Raw genomic sequence first — 27,814 nt, 5'->3', positions numbered from 1 at the left:
GAGACCACGAGCGAGTTCTCGACGGCAGCTCATTCGGTCGAAAGGAATGCCGGAACGGTTCTTCTGATGGAACCCGTGGCATCTCCATCGACGTGCGGCTTCTGGAAGGGATCGTCGCGGTCGAGGGAGTCATCCACCGCAGGATAACCCTTCACTCCTGCGCAACGTCCTGGGATGAAGATTGAAGTGAAATGGTTTTTCAAACAAACGCTCCCGGAGACGCTGCCGGAGAACGCTCCTGGAGAACGGGAAAACAACCAGGAAGCAAAAAAGCAATGGCAACCGCGCGCACTACAGTTGCCCATCGTTCCCGAGCCACCCGCTACTCGCCGCAAGTGCAAATAAAGTACGACCACGTTTCCGGTAGACGCATTTCATCATACCATATCCCGTCCGGTGTTTGAGAAAGCGGACAGAGCCGGCTGGGTCGGCTGGTTTTGTGGCGCAAAAGAAGAGGGGTCGAAAGTTTTCCCACCCCCTTCAAGCAGCAAGTCTCCGGAGCAGAATTAGTCGTCGGAAGAATCGCATCGTTGGCTCGAGGAGCAGTGGCCCCTTTTGGACCTGCACCGTGCGACCCTTCAATGCCATTCGCTCAAGGCTTGTAAGTCGCCTTGGAAGGGTGGTTCGGTTTGCTTCGGCTTTTGTGACGCCCTTCAAGAAATCGTCGTATCTGGTTGATTTTTCGCGCTCCGGTCGCAAACCTCGCTCGAGGGCTTGTACGGAGCGGCTTCATCTCATTCACCTCGAGCAAAACGGTTCGTTGGGTTTCTTTTTTGGGGATTTTTTTTTGCCTCGGGGTTGTTTGTTTGCGCCCCTGTTGTGTGCCATTTCTCACACCAGACCGCTTTCCCGAAAATGGAACCACAAGAAGGCATAAACCCATCATCTTGCTCGTCTCATTCGGACAGACACGCGAGCCCTCCGGCTGCAGGACGTCTGACAGCGTGGATTCGATCGCAGCAGGCCACCATATCCCATGAAGCATGCTACTGTCGGCAGTTTTTCTCATCCCTTCGACAGACGAACACGCCGGCGGTGTGAAGATTATTTTCATATCACTTTCCCGGCCACGTTCACGGTTCCAGTTACTGTGCCGGACGAACACGAGTACTTTCGTCGCCCCTTCTAACCACCTAACTTTGAGCAAACAGTCCAACCGGAAGGCGAATCGATGCCGTCGATGAACGCTCGACAAACATGGCGTCGAGAAGGGCGCGCGAACAGTCGAATTTTCGTGTTATTTTCGGGCCAAATATTTGGCCAGCCGGTAGCGGCTAAATGTCTCCGTGCTTCTACCGGCGTCTGGCTGTTACGCTCACCCCGAGGGTGGAGTTTAAAGTTTTCCCGGCGTGCGCTGGAAAAAACCTGGGAGCCTTCAATTTTGTGGCTTGTTTCCCGTGATTGCCAATAGTTGGCTTCTTCTTTTCGTTTTTTTTTTGATCGCCTTTTTTTCGCCACACTTTCCCGCCTGCTTCGATGCGCGATGCGATGGGATGGCGTGATCGAAACGAGAAAAATGTCAAGTGCAAGTGAAAAGTCAACCCTCAAGTGCGAATGGGGTTGCAGTTGCTCAAATACTGATTTCTAGTTCCGTGGAGAAGCACATTCAAGCTGCAGTTTTGTGTTTTTTTATTCATTTTTTATTTGCTAACAAACATATTTTTTATTCAAGACGAAAGTTTATCAAAGCTCGTATAAATGATCTAAGTGGAGGATGTGTCTTGCTCAAAGTTTTGTTCTCTCATTTTCTTTCGCATAGCGCTTCCACTTGTATTTTTTTATGATTCTTTTAGTACCCCCTCCTTTTTAATTTCACCTATAAAAATGAAAGTTCAACACACATTCGCTCGCTGCAGCTCGAGGTTTATCGCACATTTTACTGCACTTCTCGGAAAACCCAAACCCACCGGAGGGGGCATCTAAGAGTTGAGCCGGAATTTACGAAGGATGCTCATCTAGTGCGCGCACACACCCCCACGTAGGTGCCGGTTTACGCTTCAATTCACCCCGAGCGAAGGGTGGCTCATGAACCGGGTTTGGAAATGGGGATGAACCGAAACTTCCTGCTCCCGGTCGGCCCGAGCGGCGAAAACAAATAAAAACGGTCGGAAAATTGGGAAACCGTTCTCGTCTGCTCGTGAAGTACCTGGTCGGTGGTTTTGCTTGCACGTCGTTACGGTTAATCCAGTGTCCTTCGGCTTTTCCCTTCGGTCAGGATAACCATTTCCCGGCGTGTCAGTTGCCCCCGGGACGTGGGTGTGGGTGTTCTGTAGCTAAAAAAAACAGAAACTAACTAACGCCCTCTTCTCGCTCTCTTTCTCTCTCTATCTCCCTCACAGGAACCCCACGGATCGATGTTTGGATGCCAAATGAAACCATAAGTGAAGTGGCTCGGTGTGACCGGTCCGTTCGAAGCGCTCTCGATCGTTCGTCCCATCCCACCGTGGACGGAAAAAAAAACTTCCATTTTCCGGGTTGACGTGTGAAGGAATGTGTCCCCTTTGGCCGGAACCAGCGCGCGAGTGAATGTGCGAAGGCAGGCAACGTTTACCGAGCGCACACATCGTCCGGCAGAGAGGCGTTGGGCCTCGAAATTTAGAGCAACTGCTCGGTGGACCAACCGGCCCGCCACCGGTGGGTGTGGTGGATTGGTTTTTGCGATTCGATTGGATTCGGAATTGAGTTTCGAGACCCAGGCAAATCCCGGCAAACAACGACCCTTCGGTCGAGCGGCGGGTGTTGAAGGTGTGACAAAAATCGCCACCATTCGCACACCGGAGCGGAACTGCCACGAGCCGGTGAACCAGGTGCCGGTGCCGACGTGCGCCGGGGAAGTTTAACATACCGGAATCGATGTCAACATCCGCCCGGCGGCCAGCGGTGGCACCGGAAGCGACAATGGGACCCGACCGGCGGCTTCGGGTGGCGACCGTTGGTGGGATGAAAATATGTAAAATTGAAATCGGAAAATGTTTGCTTTTCGTCACGCTGCTAACGAGTGTTTGCTTTCAAGGCGCTCGCACCGATGAGGGAGACCCGGGTGCGACCCCGGCCGATCCCCACCCACCGCCCACCACCGAACCCGGTAAGTTCTTTCACACGTTTCCATCCCCCCTCCCTTTGTGTCCTGTAGCGCTGTCGTGTTTGTCTTTCGGTGGCATTTATCTTGCCAGGGTGGATTTCTTTCTTTTTTCGTGTGTGTGTTCGTTTTTGGTTTTTGCACTTGCCATCCCGAGGCAGGTTTGTTTGGTTTGCTCTTGCATCGTGTCTAAATCCACCCAAACGCCGATTGAATCAACCAGTTCATCAATCCCCGGGCCCAGCCACGTGGAGGAGTTATGCAGTTTTGGCCAGGTTCAGCTGGCTCCGATGCATCCGTTCACGGGACATTCGTTAGGCGGAATCCATTTTCGTGTTAGCACACTGGCACACACTGTTAGCGTGGGTGGGTGGATGTGTGTGTTTGGGAAATTTCACGCCATCCGACCCGGGGACGCAATTTCAATATCCTTTTCCACCGGAGCGCATCGGCTTTTAGGTTCCGCCTTGGCGTGGCCCCCGGGGGATTGTTTCCATTTCTTACGGATTATTCCATCTGCGGAAGTTTGGGCTTCTTTAACCTAAGCCTCCACCATCCGGTGGGGGAGTGGGGTGCTTTTTTCCCGCCCAGGATGCTCCCGCGGAACGGAAAATAGAACTGTTCAGTTCGCCCGGTGGGGATGCTTTTCACCTGTCACATGGCGTGGGAGAAAAGCGCACAAAAACACACACACACACCTCCGGCCGAGTGGGTGGAGCGGAAATGAAAACAGATTTTCCCAATCGATAGCGTGGTTGTACTTTGTTGTTGCTTTTATTTTTTTTTTGTGGAGGCCATTTTCCGACGCGATAGCAAAACCCCCTGCCGAGGGAACTCAAGCGGTGCTTCCTTCCTTGCGAGCTTTGATCAAGCGCTGGGAATGAACGAATCTGGAAAAGAGCAAAAAAAAAACACCCCCACACGATCAACGCGCGATTCTCGCGGTTCTCTAGGGTAGCAAGCGATCGGGCTAAGCCGGCCGGAAACGCGGGAACGGAAATTGCACCCAAATCACCGCGCACCGCAGGAAATCAAAACTCGGAACCGAAACAAATACGCGCGCGAACAAAAATTCAAGCCTGGGCGCGGGATTGGCTAAAATGTATTCACATTTATATCCCAGCATGCCGGCGTATTTTTCGCTTCGTTTGAGTCATCTTCACAGCCCCCCCCCCCTTTCGGGTGGGGGAGGTTTTTTTTTGTCGTTTTATTTTGCGAAGGAAACGTCAGCCTTTCTGCGTCAGCCATTTGGCGCAACAACATCAGCGCAAACAAATCGCGAATCATCGCACGTTGAAACCGCCGGGCCCGCGGGCCACAATCGATAAATGTGATACGGAATTGATGTGCCGATGCCGGTCGAGGAACTGGGAGTTTCAAGGGAACCCGTGGAAAGGCCACAGCCACAGCGGGGGCGATAAAGGAATCACGAAGAACGGAACGAATCGAAAGCTTGTGGGAAAAAAGAGGGAAAGAACGAAAAACGAAGAACCAGACGGAATTGCTTGCACATTTTCTCCATTCTACCGTTTCAAGGGATAATTTGGATGGAGGACGAAAAAAAAACGAACACTCAACCAAACCAAACGTAGCTATAATATGAGATAAATGGCCATTTTCCGAACCCTTACCGAGCAGCCCGGGAGCGTGAGCTTGCTCGCTTTGTTCCTTTGGTTCCACAGTCGGACCGTTAATTTTCCGACCGTCACCTCGACCGGGGCAAGGATAACCGGGTGGGGTTGGCCACCGGCAAGAAAACGTTAGACACCCCCTTTGGAAAATCGAATGAAATTGGAACAATTTAAGTGCCCTAATCCCGGCATTCCAATCCAATCCGGACCTGCTTTCAAATCGGAAAGTGCAATTGGGAAGCAGGCGGTCGGTCGCAGGATCATCATTTGTTTCTTTATTTTACGTCGGATTGGGGGGGTGACTTTTTTTTCTTCTTTTCCTTCTTCACTCCACGAAGGGCGTAGATAAAAGGAAACCGGATAATATAAAATCACACGCGCGGGATCGCATTCGCTCGCGAGTGGAAAATTCAAAATCAAATCAACACACCCGTCGGACATACCGTTTTTGGGACGCTAATTTTCCACCCAAAAATCCCTGCCCGGAATCCCGGGCCCGGAAGTGAACCCTGCGTGGCGGATTCGGGCGAGCAAATCAGGCTAAATGTACCGGAACCGGTTTGCCGCGAGCAAAACCGCTTCGGAAACTTTGCCCTCGCGCGGTGCACGCGTTTTTACGTCAGTTTTATGCGTTTTTCCTCTCGCAAGCCACCGTCCCGGCGCGCCAAACTCATGCCCGGGCGCTAAATATGGTGAAATATTGCAAAACTTCCACACTTTTGATAACTCCGCCCGTGAACACGCGGCTCTACGTGGAAACCGCGGGGCGTAAGCTGGTGGTCGTAAGCAATTTTCACCATGCTCGGCGAGCGAACGCGAATGCCCTTTGATGTTCGCGGTTCGCGTACACACCGGCTTCTTCCCTCGGTACCGGATCGAGTCGGGGACGATGGCAGATGGTAAAGAAATAATAAAATATGAAGAAATCAAAGGAAAGCACCCGGTGGGGGGGGGTTAGATTTTTTTCGCCCGAGATGTAAAAGCGCTTTAGCTTCCATTATCGGTTGGACACCTTCGCCTTTCGCGGTGGAACGGAAACTCGGGGCGGGCCAATCGATTTCCCGGGGGTGAGAGAGTTGTAGGTGGTCCGAGAGGGTGGTTCGAGGACGCGATAAACAGAAGGACGTGATGGAGAGCAAATATTAATACCGACAAATGCTGCCAACCCGCGCGATGAAACCGGGCACAAGCAGGCACACTTTGCCTTCGCTCGGCATCCGGTCACCGTAATCTAATCACCAGAGGTTGGGAAAAAACCATCTCGGGAAAGGAAGAAAGGACGAAAAGCCGGCAACTTCCGGGTCCGTGGTCCGTGCTGTTTAGTATGGTGTGTGAGTGCGCGTGCGCCTGCGTTTCCCAAGCTCTGGGTAAGCTTTGATGCCACTCCGTCTGCCACAGGGTGCCACAGTCGATTTAATCTTCCGGCGTGGCCAGGACTCACGCCCGGACGGAAGCACAAATGGACGGAAGATGCTTAGCTGCACCTTCGCTCGCGTTAAGGTGCGCCTGTAGCTCTGTGTCGTGGGTTTGCCGTTCCGTCGGTGACTCATCGGTGTGATGTCCCCATTTTCTTCTGCGCTTCTGCGAAAGAGAAGCGCTACTTCACAGGATTCGTGCACGTGGCACCGGACGTGGTTGGAGGGACACCATCATAAATTGTAATGCCGCAGCGTACGGATTCCCGGGGTCCACGTCACCAGGGCCGAGCTCGTCATGATTCGGATGGGGGCGAGTGTTTTATAAATATTAACCGAAATCCCACCACAGCACTGCCAGCAACTACTCGCAGCTACCGCATTAGGGACCACCACCGAGCTCATTCTTATTCATGCCGTAATTTATTCATTTATACTTCACTCTGTCAGGGTCAGACGGATTTTTTGTCTCCCGGAACCCCACTTCCAATCGTTGTAACGCTTACCACTCCACTAGAGGGTCTGCGAAGTTGCCGGTTTTGTGTCATTTCATCTCACACAGTCGGTTTCCGTTTTTGGTGGCATGCGTTGCACGAACAAATCGAGTTGTAACGAAGGTTGTTCCGACATTAAGTATGTATCGATTGTAAATGGATGATTTCAATAGATTATGTACAGTTGAAGGAATTTTCATATAATCTTAAAAGAAATATCGCATTAATATTTTAGTCAACAACAGCGTTCTACCTTAGTAATAATTTAATAATGGCAATGAAGATGATTAATTGAAAAAAAAAACTGTACTGTTGAAATAATTTATAGCCTACTTTTTAAGTTGCTTTTAAAAGCTGATATCAAGGAAGAGAATTACCAATTTTTCGTTTGACAGATTGGTTTTTATTTAATGAGGCATTTAAGGACATATAAAAGATTTCATCCTAGGAAAACAGCTTCTAACACAATTCATTGCATATAAATCTCTCGCTTTTCTCTTTTATGTACACCCCTCAAATAACACATACTCGAAAGCGCAACTCACTGTACTCCTTGCAAGCTGGAATTTATCAGATAAAAACCCCTGCCAAATTCCCTAAGAAAAAGGCACAGGATTATGAGCTTGCGCTTGGGGATAAATTTTCCATTCAATTTCATCGCCACAAACCCAATCGACCGATGGGGCAGGTGAGCGCATCCTCCACCGACGATGAAACGACGAGATGTAACGAAACGAAGCGAAACTGTAACGATATCTGCCGCTGTCATTTTGAACTGTTAAATAATGTATATGATGTCCGGCTGCCAAACAAACCCGGATTGATCGGGTTCAGATTGCACCCGGCCGACCAACGAACGGGGGTTGGAACGCCGACCCGACAAAAATCTATCCCTTTCCGTACCGTTATCTATCATCTGACCCTTCGAATTCTCCGTTATCAGGATACCCCCTCGCGTCAGTCGGTTCCTATGGGAGCTCGGATGGAGGCTCGGTTGCCTCGAGCCTCTTGATGAGATTGAATCGCGCCACGTGGGAGCGAGAAAGAGGGACGCCAACTCCTCTGGCCACCACCAGCACCACCACGACCACGTCGCGATTGATTGAGGTCCGACGACGGTTGTGGCCGTAGAGGGTGGAAATTCACCGTTTAACCGTTTTACCGTCCCGAGAAGATTCAATTCAATCAATTTCCCGAAGCTTTTTCCCCGGCCAAGACCCCGAAACCAGCCAGCGCCGTGTGTGCAAATTTGTTTTCCCCTGCCCTGTGTGTCCGAAATCCTGATCATGCGCCACCACCCCGTCCACCAAAACCCGCGCGGATGGACGCGAACGGAAGCACGGCATGGCGAATCAATTTGCTACTTGCCGGTTCATTTGATTTTCCGTCGACGAGGTTAACCGTCCCTTTCGCCTTCGTCACCGGTACACGAAGGGTGATGTTCCGGCTCCAGTGGGTGGGTTTGGTGGGTTTTGGACAACCAACCAGCGAGGTTGGTTTCTCTCTCTCTCTCTCTCTCTCTCTCCCACGTGTATCGATGGGAGTGAGTGAAAACATGCCGCGTCCGGAGTCCGGCACCAGGCGCCTCCATCGGGACCATCTCCACCACTTGACATTGGCCACTCGCACATCGCGGGCCACCACCGACTAAACTCCACACAGGTTTTGGTTTACATTTCCCATTTCGCAATCAACCGTGCGGACCGGCGTCTGGGATTGAGTGGAGAAATTTATCCTCGCACATCGACCCGCTTCGTGCGCGGTTGAAGAGTCGATACCGTGTTTTGCCCACCCGACCGGGATGGATGGTAAATTCGGTTAATCAATCAGTTGCTCATTAGCTTTGATTACGATGCCGCGTGCGCATCGGGACGCGTGGGGTGCTCTCACGTTCACTCAGAAGGAAGGCCGAGGAGCTGTATCGGCCGCATGGCGAGAACGCACGTAGGCAAATGCGATTTTCCCGGTGTGGAAAATGCGGCCCAACTCGCACGAAACTCAACGGGAGGAGTTTCCCGGTCCTACCCTGGGATCCGGAGCCCTGGTCCTCGGTGGGATGGTGGGGCAGATCGAACAAATTTGTCGGAAAATGAATCAATGTTTCAATTGAATTTGCAATACTTCAAAGCGATTTCCATGTTGTTGATCAAGGGAATTCGCCCAGCAAATCGGGTGGGAACAGCGGAACAATGGAAACAGGGAGCAGCGGTTGGGCATTCTCGCATGCCAGCAAAGAATCCTTCAGATCCGGTTTCAGATCCGTGTTATGGTCATGCGCCAGCGGGATGCCACCGATTGCGCTCGGTGTGATTGGAAACTGACCGGTTGGATCTCCACTCGCTGTGAGGCTTGCGTGAGGTGGAAAGAGACGAAAGAACTCACTTCATACAATACAACGAGAGAGAGAGAGGGAGAGAGAGAGAGAGCGAGTGAATGGGAAGGGATCGCGGGGCATAAATTATTCAAATGACGCCTTTAATCTACCGCCGCAGTGAGAAATGGCAACAATAACGTTCATCGCTCGAGGTTGGTTTTATTTTATTGTATTTTATTCTCACTTCTCCCATACCGCCAGTATTACTCCCACCCACACAGCTCGTCCAGGCTTTTTTTTGTCTTTTCCATCCACCGCCGAGCTGCGTGCGTGTGTCAGACCTTCCGTGAGTCCGCTATCCGTTTCCCGGCGCTATCTCGTCGTTCCATTTCCGTGGCCGTGTGTGTGTCTCGTGTTCCGGACGGAGCTTTCCTCTTCTTTCTCTTACAATCCCCACACCACCCCTACTTCGGACGCCTTGCGTCGCCTTATCGGAAGTGCAATAAATCTTGCCCCAAGCGCATGTGAGGACACAAACGCAACAACGTGACTCGACTCACCAACCCCTGTTTCGTTTCGTTAGGGGGAGGGGGTTTTGCTCACCCACACGCGGAAAGACAAGCCCATCGTGGCCGTTATCCGTGGTCTCGTCCCTTCCCACTATGTGGCTCGATCACCAAAGCGTGTTTGTGCGAGAGAGAGAGAGAGAGAGAGAGAGAGAAGCGATGCATCCACACGTGAAGCGAAACCCACGAGCGACGAGCTTCGAGCTGTCCGCCCAGAAGATTGACTTTCGAGTTTTTCTCCTCGCTGCGTTCGTGCGTGTTTTTTTCTTCTTTTCTCAGCTTTTCCGGTTTATTACTTTCCGAAAAAGCCGCTGTTGCGCACCGTGGCCTTTCTTTGCACGGTCACACGGCCAGCGAAGCGGAAGAAAACTCATCCCCTCTCGATGGATGTAAATAGTACGCGCGTTATGAACGTTCGTGGTGGGCGCCCCGAAGGGCTTGAAAGGGGGAGGATATGAAAAAAGGCAAGAGGGGGAAAAACAAATAACAAATTTTCACACACAAATAACAAATGCTCTTATCGGAAACGCGCGCTGGAACGCAAGGAAACTCGCTCAACCCGCGACGTGGCACGCACCCTCTCGTTAGGCGGTTTTTTTTTCATTTTGCGAGAACTCCCAACCATTCGTGCACGTGGTTCCGACCGTTTGGCATAACCGCGAGACCCGCGAGGCTCGATTCACGACGTCACCGAACCAACGTCGTTGGTGGGTTGGTTGGTTGGTGATAAAAACGTGAACGAAATTGCCTTCCGGCCCTGGCCTCGTTGCGATGATTTCACTCGCTTTTCTCGCTTTCCGCAGCGTGGCGTGTCGTGGCGTTCCTTCTCGGCTGATCGTTTTCTTTGCGATTTTGCCCGCTCGCCGCTGAGATGGAGCTTTTCTGACGAGGCGAACCTGCGCTGCGTGTGAATATTTATTATTACCCCGTTAAGGCAACGACGGACGGCTTGGCGGGGCAGTGGATGAATAAATTTTCACTTTCCACACCCCGAACCGAGGGCACGTGTGCCACCCGAGGAAAAGTGAATATTGATGTTAGGAGATTCGTACCGCAGGCTTTTCCAGGGGCTGTGTGTGCATGTGTGTGTGGGGTTTTTTCTGCTCTCTTTCCTTTTTCGAAACACCACCCCCGCATGTCGTAAACAGCCCCCACACGCAAACAGCTTACGCTTACGGAGTTACTAATTCCGGTGGCTCTCGTTTTATTCGGGCCACCGTGGCCGTCTGGCGGCACCTTTTTCAGCTCGGCAACCTCGCCAATCCGTCATTCGGAAGAGCCCGGTATGCGTGTCCCATATGGTACGCGTGGAGAGAGCTTTTCCACCTACGAGGTTTCTTGCTTCTGCTCAAACCGCTTCATTGTTCATAGCAACTTTATGATTCAACTTTCCAGACGCTTGCCTTTCGACGGACGAAACAGGGACGGCCTGCCACTTTGAGCCCTTTATTATTAGCGCCGACCGTGCCCATTTGCCCACGTGAGTAGGGTAAATAAAAAAAGGAGGCGAACCGTTCGCGTTGAATTGAGCAACTTGTGGCGGTGAAAAGCGGGCTCATGCGGGAGTGTGGGTGTGCTAAACGCGCATCAGGAAACAAGGGCTGGGCTAAAATTTCATTTTACGGATTGCGCCCCATTAATCATGGGCCGCGCGAAGGGTTTATGTTTTCTTTCAATCTTTCACTGGGGCGTGTGGGTGTGTGGGTGTGTTTTTTTTCATGCTCCTTTTTCGGCAGACTCCCGCTGCCTCGTACGGTTCCCATTTCTGTACGCTGTTGCGGCCATTGCGGGCATTATGAGTGATGAACGGCTCGACGAAAACCTCCCCGTTTTTAGCAGCCAGAGCCAGAGCCAGTCCCGGGCCCAGCCAGCTGCTCATCGGCCGATGAATTTCCGGTGCCCGTGTGCCATGTGCGAACGGGGAGCGATATGTTTGCACAGTTTTTAAGCTCGTAGCGCCGTGTTTTCTTCTTGTTTTTCTTTTTCCTTTTCGCCCCCTTTTTGCTTTTTTTTTTGGCGAGCAGCAGAAAAGGGCTCTTCTCGTGCTAGTTGCTTCATCAAATCATTTGTTTCGTAAAATACGGCACCATCCTATCCGGTTCGGGCACTTCTGGTACCCGTGGCACACGTGCGCGCACATGTGTGTGTGTGTGTGTGTTTCACAAGGTAATAAACCAAAAAACAAAACCCCATAACGTACGTGCTCGGGTGGTTTTGGTGGCTCCAAAGCCTTCGCCCATTTCGGTGATGTAAACGCGCGATGTATCTTTCTGCGTTATTTTTTCTTCTTTGCTCGTTCACACTTTTTTTTGCTGTTGCTTCTTCTTCTTCCTCTTCTTTGCTTGCACAAGCGAAAAAATAACATGATCACTTGCGCTTTGACGTCCGGATGGGGCTTTATTTCATTAGCAGCGTAACCGGTGCCATTTGTTTCCTGCCGCATCGCACGCGCCGTTCGAATTCCTGCAACGATGCGAGAGAGAGGTTTTTCTTTCTCAATTCTTCCTGCTTTCTTTGTTGCTGCTTCTTAAGCCCCACTCTACCGACAGAAAAAAAAACGCCCAAAAGCTCAGCTTAGCACCGTCGCCCTTTCCACCCCGTCAAGCGCCCACCTGACAATGAGCATGTACCGATCCACACCCACGCTACATTGAGGAATGGGCGAGAGCGCATTCCAGCGCCCGAAAAATCCCATTGTTCTCGTCGTTTTGTCTCGTCCCCGGTGCAGCTAGTACCCGGCCAGCTAACCAGCCAGCCAGTTGCCGATTTGAAGCACCACCGCAACGTCACGGAATGAGCGCCGATGCTTCCACGCAAGCAACTGGGGCCTTTCGAACCGGTGTCCTGTTTTTGTTAGCTTTAATTACTGTTTGGCTGTGATGGTCCTCCCGCAGCACACCCACACAGCAAACAAGCATTAATGGTAGCGTTTTCGGTTGCCGCGAGTACGAACAAGGACGGTAGGGTGGGTGAAAAACCCGGCGAAAAAGAGAGAGTGAGAGTGAGTGAGAGAGAATGGTGGCAACGCCCACTCCTTCACTCGCGTAAACGATTGTTTCTTCGAACAATTAAATTTCGTACTCGGCTAATGAGCTTACACGATCACCGAGGCGCTTTGTGTTGCTGGCGTTGTTGTGGCTGCTGCTGCTGCTGCTGCTGCTGCTGCTGCTGCGCCTGAAAAGGGAGGTCCTGCCAGAAAAGGGGCTTCACAAAGAGCCCCACAGCTTCTTCGGCATGCGCCCGCCGGACGATCCACCCCGCGAGATGCACCCCTTTTTCGGGCGCCATTTGTTGCTACAAAATAAAATAAAAAGCAATTCCCACGGACCGCCGTTGCCAACCAGGGCCGCCCTGCTGTCGGACAATTAGTTTCAATTGTTGTACCGTTCGCCGGAAAAATGCACTCCCCGGTGCAATCACCGGATGCCGGCTGGTGGGTGGTGGCTGTTCGAGGCACCGGTGGTTCGTAATGAGCTTCGGATTTCGGCACTTTCGGTACGAGGCGTTGGCGGTTTTCTCGCCCACCGCAGCGCTTTTCCGCAAGGTGTCGAAACACGCCACACGCGGCAGCTGGCCGTTTGTTGGTGTGGGTGGCGTGGGGCGTGAGTGAACTTCGGAAACGAGTTTTCCTTTTTTTTTAAAGCTTTTCGTCCAACCGTTGAGCTCGATGGGAGTTGAGCAGTACTTGTGCCTGTTTTGCGGATAATTTACGATGCAGCATTAATTGAGAGATGTTTCATGGGTTTCTCTGCGCGTGTTCGTGTTCCTTTTTGCCGATTTTTTTTTCTCCATCGCCCATTGCATTGTTATGTGCGCTTCGTGATAAAGAGGTGTTCCGGTCGATGTCGGATACATAAATCGATGTAAATGCTGGCCGAGCCGAGCAAATCATTAAGTGTAAATTGTGTGTACACCTTTTGTGCGTTGTATGATGTGTATACTACACGCAACTGTACACGGATTTTGCATGTTTCACCACACGGATGGTATTATTAATTTCGCCGAAGATCGCGCAACATTATTGCGCTATTTAAATCGCCATTGTTTGGTGGCAAATGTTCCGGGAAATTTGTTCCACATGCAACCATGGCATCATAGCGGGTGCCGATGCGAGGAAGCTTCCCTTCAATCAACATTGAACAGCTGTAACGTAAATATTTATCACTATTATGTTCTCTGAATTGGATGAATAAAAACAACAGTCTCATGCTAGGTAAAATAGTCGGAAAACAACACATCAAAATCGCAACATGGATCTATTTTGTGCACTAGTGATGACTGCATGTGTTCAAGCAAATGATGTTTTAAGCTAAATACAGTTCGTTCCGAGAATATGCTCCCCATTTTGCATCAAATCATTGATTGAATAACATGCATATATGAATAGCTGGGATTAAAATAAAGCAGCAAGCTTATTTTTAGCACATCTAACGCGAAGCTCATGGCTGTTCTTTATTGATTTTCCTAGCATTGTTAATCCATGTGCTGCTTTATCCCACCGGTGAAAATACAGCACCAGTAAGATGCTTTATATTTGCCTTCGAAATATAGTCTCATCAATACCTAACCGGTTCCTATCCTTTAGGGAGTTGTTAATTAAAACTCCATACTTCAACTTCTTTTTGAAGAATGAACATCGATGGATAGAATCATCTACTTTTTGCAAGAGCATTTTAAATATGACACCATCTTATTGTGTTTCCTATCGCATTATCTGTGTTATAAATATCTTTGAAATGTCTTAGAATATGTAAAATACTGCAATGTCAAGATTATTGTAATAGCCATTTGTTAACAAAAAATTAAAACCGGATACTTTATCGAAAAACCAAACATATAGCATAAGATATCTCCCTAGAGTGGAAGAGCGTAATTGATGAAAAATGAACGCATGCATATATCCTGCAACGGGGATGATTTTACTCTCACTCTCATAAGCTTTATTGCTATTTCGATACCTGTACCGAAGCCGACGGAACAGACACACAAAAAACGAATCTAATAAATCTAGGTTTACAAATTTAGTGCCCCTGTCATGCCGATTCGTGTGATTTTTCCACCCCGATAGCGCGTGTTTTTTTTTCCTCTTCCGCTTAACCAACAACCGAACACCTACCCCGGCCGCTCTGCGATGGTCATAAATTTTAATTCACCCCAAATGTACTATTTGTTCCGGTGTCCTTGCCCATCCGACGCGACATAAATCCACATTTGCGGAATTATACCTTGTTGTGTCATAATCCCGGAAAAGTTATCTCTCTCTCTTTGCTGCGCGCAATCCGATTCCACCGTCGCTGCGTGCTGTTGCTCGCCACTCACTTTGATGTTTTATTACCGATCATTTCTCATCCTGGCCCACTTGCGTGGGTGGGCGCATCCTCCACCGGAATCATCGCAGAAACGGAACCATCCGTCCGATTTCCGGCGGGTGCGAGAATGCAAATTTCGCATTTCACCCTGCTCGAGAAAAAAAAACAGGATCACCACCGTCCGGCCGGTCCAGCTGCAGCCGATCGGTTTCGGGAACCGCACCGTATGGTGTGACTTTGTTTTGGCCCCATTTATGACAAGTATAATTTATCCACAGAACGCACCACGGCAAGCCGTGCCGTTTCGGAGGCTGCGTTGCAAAATGAAGCGCAGATGGGAGCACGTGGAGGATGTTCTATTTCGAACTCGATATTGAAACCACGATGCCCGAAACGGTGCCGATTGTCACTGGAATGAAATATGATCTTCATAAGAGACACGTCCTCGGTGGGTGCGACCAGCTGCCGGTCGTTGCCGTTCAAAAGGGAGAACCGGCATTCAGGGACGTTCGACACCCCATCGATGGCCGGTCGGGCGAGTTGAACAATGAAAATGAGCGCTATTTATTTGGTGTCCTTCCGTTGGCGCAGATTCTGGGCGCATTATGCACTAACCAGTATCAACGGACGTTGGGTTCGCGTTGCATCCATCGTCATCGGTTCTATTGGGTGGGTGAGAAAGTTGCCTCGAAACTGGTATCGAAAGGAAGCTCTCAATTTGAGGTACCACTTATGCGTGCGCTTGAAATTTTTTAAAGCTCTGAAAGCGCGGATATTTCAAATTAAAAACAATATTCTTTAAAGCTTATTAACGCTGAAAGCATTTTATAAAATGCATAATTATAAGCAACACTAACAGGATAGCCTCATAAGGCATCGTTTTCCCTGCCAATGAATCTAATCTTTTGCCACTGTTTAGCAAGCGTGCTGGGAAACAATGAAATCACCGATGTACAATAAATCCCGGTCCCCAGGCAGGTTCCGAGCGAGGACATGCTCCCAAAAGTGGTGCTCCCGAGCAGAACCAGGCGTGAGTACGATTTGTCGCTCCACCAAGGGTGACCCAGTGTAAATATCGTCGCATCGTACGCACCCCGGCCAGCATCCTGTCGGGACGACAAAAAGGACCAAACGCTCCCGCCACCGATCGGTGTTTGTTATTCTACGCCACAAAGCGCCAATCGTGGGCATCGAAACTGCTGCCACTTTAATGACCAGCGTCCCGTCAAATGGGTTAATGAGTGCAGATGAGTATCGCATAATTCGGCGTAATTTTCTCTTCGGTAAGCTTGCCGCCATCGTTGAACCCCCCATCGTTAAATCATGCACAGTTTTTTGGCGGAGGGTGACCCGCTGAAGGGCGACTGCTTAATTGCACGATTCGACGAAAATCGACAGCGTGGTCATTACGGCCGATTTCGATGCGCCCGAGGGGCTCAAGCTTTCTGCACCGCAACCGACCTGCATTTGATTGGCCATTGCTCATGTGCATGGGGTGGGAGTGTGTAGAAATTTGTGCTTTTTTTCCCAAACACACACGCAACCAAACGAACACGCAAACCGATTGGCACTGGGACTGGGCTAATATACTGCCCGCCTGCCCGGTATGATACGCCACCCAGCACCGGGCAATGGTTTTAATTGACCTCCGTTGCCAATTAAACGCACAAATCGAACCCCCGCCAAAGTTCGAAGTAATTGAAATGGTGGAGCTTTGCTAAATTTGCGGTATGCTTTGCACCGGCGGATTAATGATGGAAATGATTCGCTCACATCCGGCCTGGTTTCCTCCACCCGGATGGGGAGCTTTAGCCGCGCGTATTATGTAATGCATTTTTTTTTCTTTCCTCTTTGATTACGGAATTTTGTTTCTCCACATTCGATATGGCGCTTGATTTATTCGGAAATATCGAACCACAGGCCCTTCCCGGAGGGTGTGTGCGCATTTTACGACTCATTATCGCGCGTTCGATTGAGGCCCTTTGTGTCGGCGTTGTGACTCGATTAAATTGAAAAGCAATCGGTTTGCCGATGCGGTGAGATACTTCAATTATTTGCGATAAATACTGCCACGCCGGTGTGGGTGCCTGTGTGGGTGGGGGTGTTTGGTAAACTCCACCGTCCCAATCACGCTGTAATGATAGTGACGCAATGTGCAATTGAATTAATTAAGCAACGCGCACGATTATGCAGCGGGACAGCGGGCTGTGGAGAACAAAAAAAGGCGGCTGCTCACTAAAATGACGCGTTTTACTGCACACAAACACACACAAAAAAAACTCATTACTAATTGCACACTCGAGGCGTTGGTCATTTGAGAATCGTTAACGACTCGTTCGGTCTGGTTTTGTGAGACACCTCCGCGTGTGCTGTGTGGTTTTGATTGGGTACATTATTCAATTACAACGGGTGTTAACACAAACCGGAGAAAAATGTTAGTATAATTATTTGCGGCTTTATTGGCTGGTATTTTATTCATGCTCGAAAATTGATTATGCGTCACAGATGAGCCTGCGATATGTAAATCTATCACGATAAGGCTCGAAAGCTGTAGCAAGTCAGCGTCGGTTTTAATTCTGCTTTGGTTCATTACAAAATGTACGTAACAGTTTCGATATTTCCTCAATTTGATCGATCGTTTTTCCCCTTTTTTTGCCAACCCACAGAGACAACCACCGGTTGTCCACCACCCGATTTGAAGATTTCGCGACCACGCAAGCATTACGCCACCACGGAGCCACCCTTCGTCACGTTCGAAACGACGCAGATCTACCTGCCGCAGGACTTCACCACGGCCGACTTCGAGTTGGTCGAATCCGGCAGATCAGGTGGAAATGCAGGACTTCATAGCCGTGGTGCCGGTGGCCTCGGGGATGAAGGTACCGCCCTACACGGAGGTGGCTCCCACGATACCTCCTTCTGGTGGGAACTGGGCATCCAAAACGCGGAAGTCCGTGAGTCACTAGCGGCGGCTTCTTTTCCTGCTCGCTCGAAACGTGCCACTCTGGGACACCAAAGGCGGTCTCACGGTCAACATCGCCATCGGCGTCGTCGTCGATCATCTTCTGGGCCACACGAACACCTGCTCAACCTGGAGGAGCTATCACCCGCCATCGTGATCAACAACATCTTCAACGAGAACGACAGTGACCACAGCGTGTACGACAACCTGTTCCTGAACGGTGGTCCCGCCGAAGATGATCTCGCGGATGGAAGTGACGGTGAAAATGCACCCGATTCAGGCCGATACCTGGACAAGAACGAGATCGAGGGCGAGGAGATCATCGTCGAGATGGGTGACAATGGTAGCATCATCCGTCGGCGCGTTAAGCGCAAGTCTGGCAAAACGACGGGTGCACTGAGTCGGGCTAAGGCCGGCAGTGGAGGTGATGGAGGCAGCAAGAGCATCGCCCGCCACCACAAGCAAGGTAAGTTGTTAGGGGCTAAGTCGTCCTTCGATTCACCAAGGTCAGGCTACCGGGATCGGGTCATACGCACGTGCCTTGGCGTGCGGCGCAATCCGAATGGGAAAATATGGCCCCCAAAGTTTCGACGGGGCGAAATGGTTTTTACGAGGGAAACTTTGCTTTCGATTGTGCAACACCGACAAGGATTGAGCGCTTTGGTGAGGTCGGTTTGATTAGCCTGTTCAATCACCGGTAGAGCCGACGATCGGTAGGGATGAGAGGATCGAACGGGCATCTCGGAATGGCAGGAAGTTTTATGGATTGATTTTCCATGAAAAGTTCATTTGAAAACGTTCGCCAGTGCTAGATTAAAAATCGGAAGCGTGTGAAAATTTTGCCGATGTTTGGAAGCCGCTTTTCTGGAAATTATTCCAACGATGAAAATGTGCAGGTTTCGCGCGAAAATTATGTGTTTTTTTTCAGCTGCTATTTCGTTAGGCAAAACCGTTCTAATGACAAACCAGTTGCATGATTTATCCCCAAAATTACTGAAATTTTCCGAGAATAAAATCCTTTGATGCTTACACAAAGGCAAATCGATGGCGAAAAGAATAAATGGTGGAATGCACGGCAGGCGAAAAGAATTTCCAGTTCACCATAAAACACCAAAAATCATTTCCTGTGGGCTCCAGTTTTCCAGCCAGGTTCGGGTTCTGGTTCCAGCTTCTGATCGTACGATTTCCGAAATAACCATGCGAATTCCAACCAAACGGAAACGGAGTGGATAATCCGTAATCTACTTTCGTTTTAAACACTCTCATCTCATCGTTCCCATTCGAACTCATGCTGTGCAATTGCCTGCACAACCTCTGCACTGGCATTATCGCCGTATTATCGTGTAACGCGTTTTTCATACGAAAATATTACCGTTCGTCAGCCCCAACCATGCATAATTTCCATGCACCGAGCCCGTGGGCGCAAGGTAAAAATCATTTCCCGCGCCAACCGAGAACCGTTTGATCCTTAATCCGACGATCGATCGATCGCCCGGGGGCGATAGGTTGATAGGCGTCCGATGGATTAAAAATTGAGGTTTGTACGTAATCCGACGAGGGTTACTCTGGGGTCAAAAACAGCACAGCGCAGTAGGTGGTTTATTAATACCTGCGGGGAAAAAATCACCATGCGGTGGAGAGAAAAAAAAAGGGGAAATCCAAGGTAATGGAAATCAAAGCCGAAACCAACCGACCCGCCAACCAACCAACCAACCAACCAACCAAACGTCCATCCACTCCTCCAACACGCACCACCTCCAGATCACACGAGCGCGGAAACCCTGGAAGTGGTCGAGCATGCCGAGAACGCTGCCCTTGGCGGTGACCAGCAACGGTTGGGCTCGGGCCAGGTCCGGGTGAAGCGCAAGTCCGGAAAAGCGACCGGGGCGCTCAGCCGACCGAAGGGGGCCAGTGACAGTGGCAGTAAGAGTATTAGTCGCAATGCCAACAAAGGTGAGCTCAACCATTAAAAACAAACTATTCGAACAGAAAAAAAAATATAACGAATACGCTACACAGTCACCACCACGCTCACGCTCACAGGCTGCATCCGCTGCACCAGTATTATTAGCCACACATAGAACTGAATCGGGCCAACAACAACAACAAAAAAATGATGGAGCAAAACTACATTCACGCGCGGAAAACCCGCCTACGGATTGGACGAAGCGGAAGAGTCGAAAGCAAAAAAAAAAGCGAAACACTGTGTGAATAAATGTTTTAAAAATGCACCAGAATCAGGCATCGCACGCATACAGGGTGGCCATTTCCAGGGTCGGGAAGGATCGGGGCGAAAAAAGGGAAGGAAAAAGTGTATGGGAAAATATGCCACTCGGGTTCTGTGAAAGCTTCACATGTGCTGAAAAGCTGGTGTAATGCTTATCGGTAAGCTTTGAACACCTCTCAACGAAATTGAGCAACAAAAAAAAAACGAACCACTCAACAAACTCCCCAGCTAGAGAGCTCAACTCTCGGAGCTTGGAACTAATATAATAACACGATTCAATTTATTTGAATCACAATAAAAATCAGCTCAATTGAGCAAACAGCGGCTGCATATGATTGGAGCAATTGGCAAAAGAATAGTGAATGCTTGTCAAAGCAATCGCAGCTGGCAATCGAATTTAAACCGTTAATATTGTTAACGTTTTCACCATCAAATTAACTATTTTATGGTACTTCCTCGTGAAAGCATAACTTTAAAACTGTCTCGAAACCCAGCTTGGGTTCGAAAGAAAATTAAATCGTTCCAACCTTGCACAAATTTCCCCCGAAAGGGTTAACTTTTCCCAGCTTATTCGAATAACACCGACAATTTAAGCTAGTACAGCTAACTAATAGACGATGAGGAAAACTGCCAACGTCTAGCAGCGAAGTGAAGCTTGCAGAACACGACCAATTTGACACGCAGAACTTATCTGGCCGAAAACTCGAACACCACCACCCTGTACGCGTGCAGTCGCTTTCCCTTGCACCGACACCTGCAACTGCACCTGCACTCGTTACCGCTTGCGCTACAGCCTCAACATCGTGTTGCTTTCCCGTGTTTGTGTGCTTTTGTGCTTGTGTGCTCCCCATAAATGTATGTATGTGTGTGTGTACGTATGTGTGTATTTATACAATATTAGCGCCCAATTTCGCAACACGCTACGTGCAGCACGTGGGGAAGAATGTGAACACCGCACTCCGGCAGCTTCAGGTTCTTCAGGCAATGCTTTATGCCACACGATACGAGCAAAAAAGAAACACCTACACCTTATCCCCCCCCTCCCCTCGCACACATCCGGAGCCCGCTCGCCGAATATCCTTCGCCCGGTGTTCCGTACCCTTCTCCCATCGATGCAATTCATCCCAAAAATTGGTTATCACAATGAAATAAAGTTAGCTGAACTTTCATGGCGTCGCTTTCGATGGTGCAAAGCCGTCGGTGTTGAAATTGAAGCACTACCACCGCCGCACGCTCGCATCCTTCCGGCACGATGTGGCCAAATTTAGCTTTCCACAAAACGGTACATACACACGCACACACACACACACGTGCGCTTACCCATGCCCGGCCACGTGCACACCGACGTGAGTACAATGTGTAGTATTGTGCAATATTTTCCCCCATTTGCATTCGCGTCCTTTCGTGAACCTATGCTACGTTTCACGGGGTTTTTCCCACTCACACACACACACACATAGTAGGCGAGAGCCAAAGTACGTCTGTCAACTGCAGCCAAACGGTGGCAGCACATCCAAGTAAGCCAGTGCGCGGTAGCTTCACGCTGGAGCTTTTGCGAAAGCGTTATTTTCGCATCTTCACCTCACGGAAATGAAGTGCATACTTTGCTCCTCGAATGTGTGTGTGTGCCTGCTCATTGAGATGCACAGCGTGTGGCTCCATTCTTCACAACTCAACTGCATCCACTCGACTTCCGGCAGGCACGCGCCCGCCAACTCCATTGTACTCGCTGCTATCAAACACGTGTATCGCGGCCTTGCGTAGCTGTGTGTGTGTATGTGTGTATGTACGTGTGTTAAACTAGCCTCACAGTGCTCTCTAGTCGTGAGTGCACACATAGTTGCCGGAGCAAATGTAGCGTGTTTCCTGCGGTTTCCAGTTGATTGGCGTTATGGCTTCGCTTCCGCTTGCCTGCTTGCAAGAAACTCATTTTCCGTCCGCCATTTCACCCCTTCAAGACCCCGTACTCGCTTCTCTGCACCACCCCATGCCGTGTAGGTGTACGCGCGTGCGTGTGTGTATGTGTGTGTGTGTCTTCATGTTGGTGTGCCAAGTTCTGCTCCATTTTTAACCACGATTCCTTGCAGGCCTGTAAGAGCTAGGGGGCGCGATTTGCATCCAATCCCTCAAGCAGGATCCTAGGCACACTTACACCGTGAACACACACACACATCCACACACACACACACACTCACACACGTGCATGGGAACATTCACTGCTCGCCTCTCACTGCCGCAAGAAACGCCTAGTGACGCTGTGTTTGGCCAACCGCTACTTACAGGGCAGTACGACGAGGATGGCAGTTACGTGCCACCGCTTCCGGATTCGGCCGAAAACCCCGACCGAGAGGACAAGGAAAGCGAGGAGGTCGAGGAAAGCCCCGAGTTGCATCAGTTCCGCGAGGTTTCCGAGGTGCGGTTCCCGGGTGAGGTCGGTCCACTCGGAGGCCACCGTCTGTGTAAGATCCAGTGCATCCGTGGCCACTGGGTTGGTCCGCTGTGTGCCATGAACGAGCACGAACAGGACGAACACGGTCAGCTGAAGTTCGAACCGCTCTACAAGCGTTGTGTCGTCGATCACATCCCACCTCATCTGCTGCTGAGCTACAAGAACGTTTCGGTGGTGAGTATTCGCCGGTTTCTGGTTCTGGAGGTCCTTTTTTTGCCGAGCTCGAACTCCAAATCGATTTTCGGTTCCACAGACACTCGGTTGGGATCTGCCACACGGACACACCCTACAGGCCCGGTGCCGCGATCTCGGACTGTACAAGCTGTTGGGCGAATCGAAGGTACTCTGCTCGAACGGGCTGTGGGCTCCGAAGATGCCATCCTGCGTACCGACGACGCTGCTGACTAATTACTCCGGTAAATGAATGTGTGCCCCTTTTTCACGCCTTTCACCCCTAATGTCCTTGCGAACTTTCGTCCTTTCGCCCAAACCAGACGACAGTCCACCCTCGATCCGCATCAAGGTAGGTGTCGGTTCGGCCGCCTACGAGCCCTCGGGGGTGTTAGCCGTGTTACCAACCAGCACCATCCACCTGGACTGCATGTATCCACGACGTCGAGGCTCACCCGAGTGGACCTGGACCGGATGGTTCCGGCAGTATCTTACTGGTAGGTAGAAAGCAAAAAGAAGACCAACAGAAGCCGTTCTAACTTGTGCCGTGCGTCCTTTGGCTGTTAGGTTGGTCGGCCGTCCCGGAGGAGAAAGCATCTCGGTACCGGCTCACGATCAAGGACATTCAGAACCAGGACTCGGGCACGTACACGTGCGCTTCGCCCCGTGGACTCACCAACAGTATCGTCATCGTTGTCGCCGGTAGGTTACGTCACGGATGTGAACTTTTACACGGGAACCTAACCTTTCGCTTGCGCTTTTTTTTTGTTTTTAACGCTTTCCCAGTGTCCCAGTGCGCCGCCCTGACGGAGCCTAATCCACCGCTCTCGCTGCGGCTGGAGGGCATCAAGCTGGGCCAGAGGGCTCTGTACCGGTGTCCCTTGGGGTATATGCTGCAGGGCACCGCTAACGCCACGTGTCTCGCTTCTGGTAAGTACCCGCTACGGCAACGAGCGTCCTGATTGATAAAGGATGAGTTTTTTTGTTGCCAGGGGGGGGGGGAGTAAATTTTATTACGAAATAGTTAGGCCGGTTTGAATGCCCGGGGAGCAACAGCGAAACAAGAGCTGAACAAAATGTTGAGAACAAGGGGGCTACTTCGGGGAGTTTGACGCTCGCCTGTGGTGTATAGATTAATGTAATGAAAGTAGACGAGAGGTCTCAGAATGCTAGCGCTGCTTACGTAACATGTTGTTGAAAACCCACCAATAATTGCTATCTATTGTATCCTGGCTGATTCAACAAACTATCGCCATTTGGAGTCGCTAGCCTTATCTCAAAAGTACCTTTCACGCTCTAGGCGTCATGAAAAGAGACGTCATTTTCATTAGAAAAACTACTAACGGCAACTTTGCCGGGCCACGGGCACCGTTCAATGCGAAAGTTTGACGTTCTAGGTCAGAGAACTGAACATTCCTTGTGTCTCTATCGATCCGAACTTTTTCATATCTCTAATCGATCCGTCTGCAATAATTCGTTGTTCATACACTGAAGCGTAAAGTTTTCATTTCGAATAGAATAGTTTTGTCTTTGTTGCGCAATTCTTTTGCATTAAATACTATACAACTTAAATCAGTGTGTTCTATATTTTTCAATCATTTTGAGCATCAATTTCAAACCAATTTCCCAACAATATAAACCCATATGAGTATCATTTTCTCAGCGTAATTGATTCTTTTTCTGATTCCTATTTGCAAAGAAAATGTAGCAATAGCAGTTAAAGGTGTTTGCTTTTGTTTTTCATAAGACAATCGCATTTAATATATTCGATCACGAATCCCCACAAAATGCCAACGGATTTGCTTTCATCGATAACCATATTCTCACGTCCAGTGACCTAGACGCGGGCTTCATATGGCTAATCAACTCAGAACCCGTACGGAATCCTTTCGTAATCCTTTTGCTTTTCTCTCTCTCTCTCTCCCTTTCTCTTTTTCTTTCTCTCTCTCTCTCTCTCTCTCTCTCTCTGTCTGCTGCCCGCGGCTGGAATGCACACCGAAGGAAACTGGTCCTCACCGACGCCAACATGCCACCCGATCCAGTGTCCTCCGCTGTTCCTCGAGGATCCGCACCTGAGTCTGGTCGAGCTGAACACGTCCGCCTGGGGCCGAGCCGTGTTCCGCTGTGCCTGGGGCTACCGGTTGAGTGGCCCACCCGGGCTGGAATGCGAACCGAACGGGCACTGGAGCGGTCCGATACCGCGCTGCCGTGGTATGTCATTAAGTTTTCCACGCCGCATACACCCGAAGCAGGAGACCAGTGTGGGCGGCAAGCGGGCCCGTGAAGCCGTGTGGGATGAGGAAGTGAGAGGGAAGGGGGCACGGGAGCGGTCTCAGATAACATTCCCGACATTCACATAACACATCATCAACACCTTGCGCGAGAACGCATCTCCCGCATGGCATGCCACCCTTAAATTAACCCCATCGGTTTTAGGGTTCATTCATTTCATTAACCAATTGGCTTCGAATGGATCGCTTGCTCGCTCGGTCGGTCGGTGAGAAATCGAGCGAATTCCAATCAATTGTGGGGATTTTTTTCCACCTTTGGTTTGCCTTTGATTCACTTCAATTTACCCACCAGGCGTGGGTGTGAGTCGACGCAGCATTGGAGGTCATTAAAGTGCTCCGTCACCACCAAATCCCACCACGTGCGCAAACATTAAACAGCAAGCTCTAGCTACGGACGGATTCATCTGATCCTGCTCGTGATCCTGCTCCTGTTTGTCCACCTTCTTCCAGTAGTGTCCTTTCGCGCGTGCTCCTCCCCCACAAAGGATTTACTTCCGGTTTTGCTCGCCACCGCCCACACACACAAAGACACACTCACGCACACGTGTACACACTCGATCATGCCTTGCCCCAGTTGGATTCTCTCTTTTCTCTCTGTCTGTACTATCTCTCTATCTCTCTATCTCTCTATCTCTTCTATCTTTCTTTCCGCCTCCCCGACCATCTCTCCCGTCCGACCCTATTCGCCTTCTTCCCATCAACCACCCCCACAATCACCACCACCTTTCATGTGATCCTAAAACCTTCTGTATGTCTACATCTAGCCATTCAATGTCCACAGCCACTGGTTCCAATAAACGGCAGAATCGACGGCACCAGTGGCCTGACGACGTTCGGTCAGCGACGCTATGCGGTCGGGGCACTGGTAACGTTCAGCTGCACCGAGGGTCATCTTCTCGTCGGCGAGGCGTCAATTGTCTGCACCGAAACCGGATTCTGGTCACACCCGCCCCCGTTCTGTAAGTAAACGCTTCCGTTTGGGGAGGAAAATGCAAACCCACGCTTTTTTTTTTTGACGCAAAATTGGCGGACGCCGAATGGCGGGTTTTCGATTGGATGTTGCGAATCGTGCTTTTTTTCCCCCTCCCATTTTTACTTCTCCCTTTTTCTTGAAAGCTGAGCTTGGGCTCGTGGTGGTTCGTGAGCTCAGCTCGAGAAGATGGGTACGTTTTGGGGTGAGTTTGGCTTGAGAACCATACGCAAGACACCGTCCACCATCCCGAAAGTCGTCTGGTTGGTTGGAGTGTTCCATTTCTTAAGCTCGGTTAAGCTCGGCTCTAGCGCTTCAATACCTGGGTGCTAAACATTCGTAGGGAACCCCTTGTGCTTGGGACATGTCGTGTTCTGGTTGAAGTCTTACTGCCAGAGCCTACTTGATTGAAAAACCCCACGAAAACTTAAACCCACTCACACGAGCTTTTGCTACCGTCGGTTTGTGGTCGATAACATCCATCCGTTTGGGGATTATTTGAGCATCAATAGCTCAATAAAAGGCTTTCGGGGTGTTTTTTACAATGTTGTTGAGCACACGAGCAGTGTGTTGCTTGCTGTGCTAGCACGTGTTCTGGTCAGAGCGAATGTACTTTCAGTAAATGTAAGTTTCAGTGTCAGAATGTTGTACACGTGTTGCATACATTCAGGCCATTTGTATCCATTTTGTGCGTCCTGTTTCAGATGCATCCTGTGCAGCAGCATTTACACATTAAAGCATGTTACAACATGTCGAATTTGTTGAACTTTGTTTGTATGTTGAATTTCTTCAAAGGGTAGAAAAACTATACACCTGTTATGGAGGCAGTTATGTCTTCAGTTACGAACAATCCTTCAGCAAGAGTGTTTTGCAAATTCTTACGAAATCGATACGGTGCGATGGTGTGTTGATAACATTACTTCGAACATGTTTTACCAGTACACATACTCTCCCGCTTCGAAGGGAGAGTTTTACCCTCTATCATCATCGCCATCAGCCATCCATCACGTTCGCCGTTGCAATCAGGCAAACCCAAAAGCACCGATTGGAAAAACTCTTTCCCCCTTCACACCACAGCGGTCACAGCGAAAAACCGTCGCAATCATTGCACAACACGTCACGTTTAGTTCTGCAGTTTTCCCATAAATAAGATCGCACAAAGTTCCTATGTACATAGCGCCATCCGTTCATCGACCGCCGGCGCTTCGCAGGGCGCCTAGTTTTGATTGCCTCACGTGGGCACTTGTTTGCATTTCGCTTGCCCTCCGAGCCAGCAGAGAAAAACAACTGCAACTAAAATAAAAGAACGAAGCGTACCGCACTCTAATGATTTCATTTCGTTACACACCGTTAGGTAAAGCGCAGTGTCCTTATCCCGGTGATCCACCGAACGGGCTGATTGCACCGCTGAAGTTCCACTACGATCCGGGAGACTACCTGACCGTCCAGTGCCGGCCAGGATTCGTCGAGCACGGTGCCAACGGTGGCCCCCCGGAACGTCCCCGCTGTACGCCCGAAGGTGACTGGTCCGGTCCCGTGCCGCAGTGTCGCAGCTACGAGGAGATCTAAGCCCTGCGAGTATCCTTTTTCTTTCCTGGAGTGCACGAGTGCTCTACCGTGGGAGAGCGCGGGAAAACCCTGCAACCTTCCTGCAACGCAAAGAAAAACCCTCTTTCTTGTTCACGCTCGCAACAACACCGCAACACTCCCTGCGAAGGTCCCTGTGATACAACATCGTGAGCGAGCGTGCAGACTGCGAACTAAACCCGGGGGCGGCAAAAAGGTGAAGCACGCGAGGGCTACAGGTGAACGAACGCCATTCGTCAATAGGCTAGCTCGGTGGAAAACTCCCGGAAAAGCGTCCATTGTCCGCGGATCAGAGGGCGGGCTGGAGCAAAAAAGCTCCAGCGAATCGAACACGAACCGAATACATGCA

At 50.2% G+C, this 27,814-nt stretch overlaps 1 protein-coding gene across 1 annotated transcript; it reads left to right on the top strand.

The window, feature by feature from the left end:
• Positions 1 to 2,898: 2,898 nt before the first annotated feature.
• On the top strand, positions 2,899 to 27,447 carry LOC128723927 (locomotion-related protein Hikaru genki-like). The gene is made up of 11 exons (XM_053817693.1): positions 2,899 to 3,085; positions 17,475 to 18,236; positions 19,532 to 19,723; positions 22,280 to 22,620; positions 22,700 to 22,862; positions 22,941 to 23,114; positions 23,185 to 23,319; positions 23,404 to 23,547; positions 24,619 to 24,828; positions 25,673 to 25,867; positions 27,233 to 27,447. Exons 1-11 carry the CDS (start codon positions 2,899 to 2,901, stop codon positions 27,445 to 27,447), a joined length of 2,718 nt encoding a protein of 905 aa, XP_053673668.1.
• The last annotated feature ends 367 nt before the right edge of the window (positions 27,448 to 27,814 follow it).

This window comes from Anopheles nili, chromosome 3 (assembly GCF_943737925.1).
Source record: "Anopheles nili chromosome 3, idAnoNiliSN_F5_01, whole genome shotgun sequence".
In the NCBI taxonomy this organism is placed as follows: Eukaryota; Metazoa; Arthropoda; class Insecta; order Diptera; family Culicidae; genus Anopheles; species Anopheles nili.
This window is presented reverse-complemented; position numbering and strand designations above follow the sequence as displayed.

Excerpts from the sequence above, each read along its gene's own strand:
- LOC128723927 (XM_053817693.1), top strand. The coding sequence starts at position 2,899 with ATGGGACCCGACCGGCGGCTTCGGGTGGCGACCGTTGGTGGGATGAAA. Across the intron at positions 18,237-19,531 it reads CGCCCGCCACCACAAGCAAG|ATCACACGAGCGCGGAAACC; the intron begins GTAAGTTGTTAG and ends CACCACCTCCAG. Across the intron at positions 25,868-27,232 it reads GTCACACCCGCCCCCGTTCT|GTAAAGCGCAGTGTCCTTAT; the intron begins GTAAGTAAACGC and ends ACACACCGTTAG.